The 8,302-nt window shown below is 46.8% G+C and overlaps 1 protein-coding gene across 1 annotated transcript; it reads right to left on the reverse strand.

Annotated features, from left to right (window-relative positions):
• Positions 1-647: 647 nt before the first annotated feature.
• Positions 648-7,770, reverse strand: LOC114769079 (aldehyde dehydrogenase family 9 member A1-A-like). Its single transcript, XM_028961801.1, has 12 exons — positions 7,666-7,770; positions 7,303-7,459; positions 6,522-6,667; positions 3,482-3,611; positions 3,270-3,404; positions 2,995-3,191; positions 2,756-2,896; positions 1,891-2,079; positions 1,678-1,765; positions 1,456-1,597; positions 1,233-1,345; positions 648-1,148 (listed from the first exon to the last, which is right to left on the reverse strand). Exons 2-12 carry the CDS (start codon positions 7,445-7,447, stop codon positions 1,054-1,056), a joined length of 1,521 nt encoding a protein of 506 aa, XP_028817634.1. The 5' UTR covers positions 7,448-7,459; positions 7,666-7,770; the 3' UTR covers positions 648-1,053.
• Positions 7,771-8,302: the final 532 nt, after the last annotated feature.

Genomic DNA, 8,302 nt, shown 5'->3' on the forward strand with positions numbered 1-8,302 from the left:
GTTTGAAATTCAAACGTATACGCGTGTTTTCGCGGGAATGTAAAATATAGACTGAAATTCACACGTTTACATTTAGATTGGCGTTAAAGCCTTCATATTATACAATGACATTACCAACCATTTTATCATTTATAATAGGCAAAATAATAAAGAAGCAAAAACAACAAACTGAAAAACAGGTATACGCTGTCAGTCATTGCAAGTATTAAAACGATGGCCTCTTCTTCCTTTAACCACGCTTGCTGCTTAGTAAGAACATCCCCCAAGACTCATTTACTGCTTCCAATACACAACACAACACAAAATAGTTAGTGTTATTCAGTATGAATGTTATAGCTAATTCGTGTATGTATATTTTACATACTTTTGTACATAATCTTGCCTGTAAATTCTAACATATTTATTTGTAAATTATAATTCATGCTGCGACATACCGCATACCACTGTGAAGGTCTACACTTCTCAGGTAAAGGTGACCTTGGCTCATTTGTTCCATTTTATACTGATATGCAATCATGCAGTGGGCGTGGTCTTTAGACTAAAAAAAAAGTCATAAATGATAACATTCAGAAAGGTGACCAGATAGGATGTGGTGGAAATGACCGTTCGCATACAACCGCTCATCTGGAAAACAAACTGCAAACATCTTTGTGCATAAACACATTAATGTTTTATTCAAACAAGCATAAAATACTGTTCTGCATAACAAATTAAACTTCTTCTTTTTTAAGCAAAAATACACATTTCTGCTGTACTATAGTATTTGCTGGTGTGAGACTCAAGGCACTTCTCAGGAACTATTCTGAAGATGTTAACTGCAAAAATAGAAACAATATGAATTGTAGTAATACGTTAAATGCGATTTCCTGGTTTAACTGTGGATGAACAACATGCATAAGAAGCAAGATTAAGGCGGGTTATGGTTATGAACGTTTCATAAATGCGTTATGGCAACCAGAGCTTGTGAGGACCGGACTTCACAGTCCAGTCACAGCTACAGGCTTAGGCACTAAACTATAAGATGAGTGGACCGTCAATGTCATGTCAGGTCAGTTAGAAGAGGCTCTGAACGTCTCCCATCTCCACAACCACCGTCTTCAGCTGAGTGTAGTACTCGATCACCGCCTGTCCGTTCTCCTTTCCGATCCCTGAGTTCAGAGCACAGGAACAAATCAGGACGAGTAGATAAAAGAGAAGCGAAGAAAAAGCGTCCCGCCACCCCCAGGCGTTACCTGACATTTTGTAGCCCCCGAACGGCACCACCACGGAGTTGGTGTTGTAGTTGTTGATGAAGCAGGTTCCTGCCTGGAGGTTCTCAGCCACGCGATGTGCGCGAGCCACGTCCCTGTAGAGAAAAATATTAACTTTCTAAAAATAGTGCACGAATATCCTATTACAAAACAGATTCAATTCAGCAATAATGTGTGTTGGATGCATATTTATACATATCAATACCTGGTGAAGACCCCCGAGGCCAGGCCGAAGGTGGTGTTGTTGGCTCTCTGCAGCACCTCCTCTTCGGTGTCAAACGGCATGACGGACATGACCGGGCCGAAGATCTCCTCCTTCACACAAGTCATGTCATCCCTGCAGTTGTCTGGAGGAGCAATTAGGGGGAAAAATTAATACTTAAAAACATTCTTCCAAAAGAAAAATTTAATTATTAAAAGAACTCACCCAGTACACAGGGTGACATGAAATAGCCCCCTTTAAGTTTGGGGTCACTGGGGACAAAAGGCTCTCCTCCACACAGCACCCTGGCCCCCTGAAATCACAGGTCATGTGGACTGAAGAAGGAGTGAAAGCTTGACCTTTAACAATCTCTAGAATCTGCTCCTCCTTTATGAATAAAACATGGAGGAACCCGTGTATGAAATATCGAACCAGTACCTGCTTCTGCGCCTCCTTGACGAAGCCCAGCACCTTGTCCAGTTGAGGCCGGCTGATCAGGGCTCCCATGCGGGTGCCATCCAGCATGGGGTCCCCCACAGCAATGGCCTTGGTCCTCTTCACCACCTCTTCCAGGAACTGTGGCAGGATGTCCCTCTGAACGTAGACCCGGGTTCCATTACAGCAGACCTGACCAGAACAGTAGAACTTTCAGTCGTTGAAAGTCACTAAATATACTGTTACGTCCCTGAACGTACGCTCCCACGTGTTCTGTGTGGCTGGCTGTGTCTTTGTGTCCTGTCTCTTTTAAATTGACTTTGTGGGAGGAGTTGAAGCCTACCAGCTCCACTTATCATCTGCCTATTGGTCACCACCACCTATATAAAGAGAATTTCGGATGGTGTTCGGGAGGTCCCCAGGGTCTGCTAGGCCCTTACTCTTTTGGGAGGTCCCCAGGGTCCACGGAGATCTTCTTGTTGTTTTGCGTGATAGACCCCTTTGTTGTTAGCCTGTGTTAGCCTGTTAGCTTTATGTGCGTGTTTGAGTTATCCCCGCTGGACCACCCCTTCCTTTGGCTGTACTGATGTTGGTTAGCTGTGCTGCGTCCGCTGTTTTATTGTACCTGTTAGCTCACTGGAAATAAAAGCACTGTTTGTATGCTTTGTTTGGTAGTGTGTGTAAAGGGACGTCCTCCTCTCCACACCCTTGTTGTGTTTCATAGACCCCTCAGGTTAGGAACGTGACAATATTAAAATATTGACTCTAACAAGACTCATCATGATATGAACTCAATCAGAGATGCTGTCCATAATGGTATCCTGTCCATATTGGCAGGCGCTGTTTATAAGAAGAGAGTCGTCTTCACCTGACCCTGGGTGAGAAAGTTCGCCATCAGCGCCCCCTTCACTGCGTTCTCCAGCTCACAGTCCTTGAAGATGATGAGAGGAGACTTGCCCCCCAGCTCCAGGGTCACCTGCTTCACACCTTTAGCTGCCATCTCCATCACCTTCATGTATAATGAGGAACAAAACAAGCAAATTCCTCAGTTTCTGCAAGGTTCCTAATCACAGAACCCAAAAATGTAGCACTTCACATGAACTGCACCTTCTTCCCCGTGGGGACGCTGCCAGTGAAGGACACCTTGGCCACCATCGGGTGGTGGCACAGCAGAGATCCGGTCTCTGCCCCGCCCTGCACCACGTTGAAGAGCCCGTCCGGCACCCCGGCCTCCTTGTAGATCTCTGCCAGGATGACCGCGGTGATGGGGGCCATGGGGGAGGGCTTGTAGACCATGGCGTTACCTGAGAAAAAAAAAAAGACTGGTCAGACCGCTGCCGAGAAGCACCAAACACCATCCATCACTGTTCCCACGTCCATACCACAGGCCAGGGCGGGAGCAGACTTCATCACGGCCAGAACGAGGGGGAAGTTCCACGCCCCGATACCCACGCACACGCCCAGGGGCTCCCGCCGGGTGTAGGCAAAGCAGCCGCCGGGCATCTGGATGTGCTGGCCTGCAGAAGACATGCAGAGTAAAGCACCTCGTCTCCAGTCATCTCGATCAGGCGGGGCGTGAAAACGGAACCCGTACCTGCCAGAGTCGGGGCGATGCCCGCAAAGTACTCGATGCCCTGCACAGCCATGTGGATGTTCCCCTTCGCCTCGGTCAGGGTTTTCCCATTGTTCACCACCTCCACTTTGGCGATGTCCACGAGCCGCTCCTGAGAAACCCAGACGAGACTGGCTCATTCCCAGAGGTGGAAAGTTACATTTACTCACGTTACTGAAATTGAGTAGTTTTTGAGAGATATTAGCCTAGTAAGGGGTCTTAGCCTAGAAGACCCAGGTTCAAATCCCACTTACTACCATTGTGACCCTGAGCAAGACATTTAACCCTAAGTTGTTCCAGGGGGGGACTGTCCCTGTAACTACTGATTGTAAGTCACTCTGGATAAGGGTGTCTGGTAAATGCTGTAAATGTAAATGCAATACATTTTTACATTTTTTTTACATTTACGGCATTTATCAGACGCTCTTATCCAGAGCGACTTACAATCAGTAGCTACAGGGACAGTCCCCCTGGAGCAACTTAGGGTTAAGTGTCTTGCTCAGGGACACAATGGTATTAAGTGGGGTTTGAACCTGTGACTCTGTAGTGTTCCGGTTCATAGGCAAGTGTGTTACCCACTAGGCTACTACCATCCCATCATATACAATACTGTATATGAAAAGGCATCCAGGAATTTTCCAGCTTTTCTGCTACCCGTAATGAAAAATGGTGTTGACCCAAACAATGATGCTCCAAGCACACAGTAAGTAATCTTCTGTTTTAATGTTAGAAATTCACAACTTTGCTGTTAGAGAATGTTGGCCAGATAATTAGCATCAATTTTCAATCCTGAGTGTCTGTAGCCTAAACTTTTACACAACCTGCAGCATGAAAGCACATTTTTCCTCCATTCAACACACAACACGGTACACAACAACGTACAAAAAGTTTACTTGAGGTTTTGGCAAATGTATTAAAAGTTAAAAAAATTGAGAAATCATCTACATATGCATTTATAGCCTTTGATCAATACGTTGTCGATGCGCCTTTGCCAGCAATTACAGTCTCAAGTTGTTTTTGCATGTTTAGGGTCGTTGTCCTGCTGAAAGATGAACATTCGTCCGAGTCTGAGTGCAAGGGCGTTCTGGAGAGGATTTTCGTCCAGACGCCTGCAGTCGTCTTTCCCTCTGTCCTGACTAGTGTCCCAGTTCCTGTCCCTGAAAAACATCCCCACAGCATGATGCTGCCACCACCATGCTTCACTGTAGGGATGGTATTGGCCTGGTGATCAGCGGTGTCTTGTTTCCACCAAACGTGACGCCGGGCATTCATACCAAAGATCAGAGAATTTTGCTTTGCCTTTTGGCAAACTCCATGTGCCTTTTACTAAGGAGTGGCTTCCATCTGGCCATGCTACCATACAGGCCTGATTTGTGGATTGGTGCAGAAATGCTTGTCCTTCTAGAAGCTTCTCTTCTGTCCACAGAGTGACCATCGGGTTCTTGGTCACCTCCCTGACTAAAGTCCTTCTCCACCAGTCACTCACTTCAGGTGGCCGGCCAGCTCTAGGAAGAGTCCTGGTGATTTTGAACTGTGCTCATTGGGACCTTCAAAGCAGAAATTTTACTGTAGACTTATCGTGCATGGAGACAATCCTGTCTCGGAGGTCTAGAAACAATTCCTTTGACTTCATGCTTGGTTTGTGCTCTGACATGAACTGTCAGCTGTGGGACCGTATATAGACAGGCGTGTGCCTTTCCACATCAGGCCCAAACAACTGTTGTTCCACAGGTAGACTTATCCTAGCGGATAAGAGAGCAGACCCGTAATTTGAAGGTTGCCGGTTTGAATCCCAAACTGCCAAGGTGCCACTGAGCAAAGCACCGTCATGGCTGCCCACTGCTTCACAATGACAATCACTTCGCTTTCACTTCAGTGAGAGTGAATTATCAGGCAAACAGGATGCACCTGAGCTTAATTTTCAGCTTTATGGCAAAGACTGTGAATACTTTTGTTTGTTTGTTTTGATATACTTTATTAATCCAGAAGGAAATTGCTTCTCTGTATTTAACCATCACCCTTGGTGAGCAGTGGGCAGCCATGACAAGCACCCGGGGACGGTGCTTTGCTCAGTGGCACCTTGGCGGACCAGGATTCGAACCGGCAACCTTCCGATTACAGGGCCGCTTCCTTAACCGCCAGGCCACCACTGCCCCTAATACTTAAGTACATGTACTTTCTCCATTTTTTTTTTTTTTTTTAGATTTAATACTTTTGGCAAAACTTTTTTCACATTATCATTATGGGGTGTTGTGTGTAGAATAATGAGGGGGAAAATCATTTTCCTGTATATTCCATACATTACATTGTAATGCTGTAGTATTCTGTGGGGCAGGGTGCTTTATTTCATTCCGTATATCAACGGTCAGTGTGCTCATTTGTCAATAAAGATAACTTATATATTTATGTTTGCTATAGAAAGAACAAAAAGCTCAGTTTGCTAATAAGGAATTGTTCAACATTTTCACAGTTTTTGATACTTTGATTCTGGCGTTATTCTCTCTTTCTTACTGTAATGCTTGAGTTGGACCATACAATTCTGTGGCCAACTGTGCTTAAAATGTTTTCTGGGTTGGTCGGAATATTATACCGCCTGAAAGTTGAGTAAAAACAACTAGTGCTGTATTGGATTTGTGACTAGTCCTCTTTTTTTACATCAAGTAACTTTTACTCAAAGTAAATTTTAAATTAAATAATTTTTTACTTAGTTCAGATACTTTTACTTAATTACATTTTTTCGGTACTTTTCCCACCTCTGCTCATTTCTCCCCATTAACGTTGCACAGTGCCTGCCACACTGGCTCCTCCCACCAACCATGTCGAGGGTACAAGTTTGAGATTAATACGATTTTACGCCATGAAGAAGTTATAAACACGACAAATTCATACTGTGAAAGATTTCGGGGGGAAATCCTTTCCTCATTTTTGAAGAGTGCTGCACCGGCTGCTGCTGGCCCTGCATTCTGGGGGTCTCTGCTAAAACCTGCACCAAAAAGCAACATGGCCCAGCACGGCCTTTTACCCTCATGATGCGCGCCGCCTCCAGCAGGACGCGTCCTCGCTCCATCCCGGACAGCCTGCTCCACTTCAGGTAGGCGGCGTGGGCGCTCCTGACGGCCTGGTCCACCTCCTCCGCTCCGCATGGCGGCAGGTCACAGAGGACCCGTCCTGCGGAGAGACCGCAGCTCACCCTTCAAGAACCAGGTGGCGGGACGCTGCGTTTGTGGCAGTAACAAAGTTGGAAAGAGAATCTGAAGTGATTGTCAAAATGTGTCCTCTGCTTTGAACCCATCACCCATGGAGCAACGTGCAGCCATGAAAGGCACGTGGGGATGATACCTTGATCAAGGGGACCTCGGCGTGGGATTCGAACTGGCAACCTTCTGATTATGGAGCCGCTTCCCGCTAGGCCCCAACCAAGTAGCAGCAGGGAAATGGTGGCCTACCGGTTAAGGAAGCATCCCCATAATCAGAAGGTTGCCAGTTCGAATCCCACGCCGCCAAGGTGCCACTGAGCAAAGCACCGTCCCCACACACTGCTCCCCGGGCGCCTGTCATGGCCGCCCACTGCTCACTCAGGGTGATGGTTAAATACAGAGGACACATTTCATTGTGTCACCGTGTGCTGTGCGGCAGTGTTTCACAATAACAATCACTTCACTTAAATTGTGAAGGTCGAGATCCGGGCTGTGGCTCGCAAGGACCAAAGTTCACCTGCTGAGTCACGGTCACGTCCCAGCCTCCACTTATTAACCCTTCCAGAAGGGACTTTGAGCGGTGTAACCCGCGACGCGGCTCCGTACCAGTCGCAGGCTCGTAAACGGGCTCCGCGTTCCCCGCGGACCGGGCCTGGACCCTGGCGCCGCACCAGAAGTTCAGCGGCTCCTTCAGCTCCAGGCTGCCGAGGGAGGCGTTGTGGAGCAGCTGCAGGAGGGGCTGTTGCGACATTTTTAAAAATTTCTGTCGCAGAAAAAAAAAAAAGAAGAAGTGACGCAGCAGCCTCGCATGCATAAAAAAAACGTAATGCAAAATCATCATGCAAAATACGCAGTGATGCTGAATTAGTAGCATGACATCGACGAAGAAACATAATTTGAATTTTAATTGAGCGAAGCCGCGCATGCGCGGTTGACGCACGGCGAGTTGGAACACTAATACTCTCATACCTGGACTTGCTGCGTGGTTTCTGCGGCTTTTGCGGATTCTGTCTTCAGGCGAACACACCCTCCACCCTGCGCGAACTGGGGTGTTACGTGATCGTGGGCGCGGGCGGGGCCTGCGCGTCACATGACCCCGCCGGCCAATAGGAAGCGAGGGGACGCGGCCATCAGCTCCTCCCCCCCAACGGACTGGCCCTTGTGTCCGCGACAATAAACTCTCTTTTTATGAAATCACTTTTGGCGCTTCGTCAGCAACAATGCAGAAATGCACTACGTGGCCTCCCTACGGATATCTTTCATAAACACGAAAAAAAGTACGAAAGACTGTCTTCTCTTCCAAGTCAATAATCTTTATAAAATGGCCTTTTACACACACACATGCACAATATATCTATATACATACAGTATAGGCCATAAGTTTGGACACACCTTCTCATTCAATGTGTTTTCTTTATTGTCATGACCATTTATGTTGGTAGATTCTCTGAAGGCATCAAAACTATGAATGAACACATGTGGAATTATGTACTTAACAAAAAGTGGAGACCTGACCTCCACAGTCACCGGACCTGAACCCAATCCAGATGGTTTGGGGTGAGCTGGACCGCAGAGTGAAGGCAAAGAGGCCAACAAGTGCTAAACA

Source organism: Denticeps clupeoides, chromosome 19 (assembly GCF_900700375.1).
Source record: "Denticeps clupeoides chromosome 19, fDenClu1.1, whole genome shotgun sequence".
Lineage (NCBI taxonomy): Eukaryota > Metazoa > Chordata > Actinopteri > Clupeiformes > Denticipitidae > Denticeps > Denticeps clupeoides.

Excerpts from the sequence above, each read along its gene's own strand:
- LOC114769079 (XM_028961801.1), bottom strand. The coding sequence starts at position 7,447 with ATGTCGCAACAGCCCCTCCTGCAGCTGCTCCACAACGCCTCCCTCGGC. Across the intron at positions 3,405-3,481 it reads CATCGCCCCGACTCTGGCAG|GCCAGCACATCCAGATGCCC; the intron begins GTACGGGTTCCG and ends TGTCTTCTGCAG. Across the intron at positions 3,192-3,269 it reads TGCTCCCGCCCTGGCCTGTG|GTAACGCCATGGTCTACAAG; the intron begins GTATGGACGTGG and ends TTTTTTTCTCAG.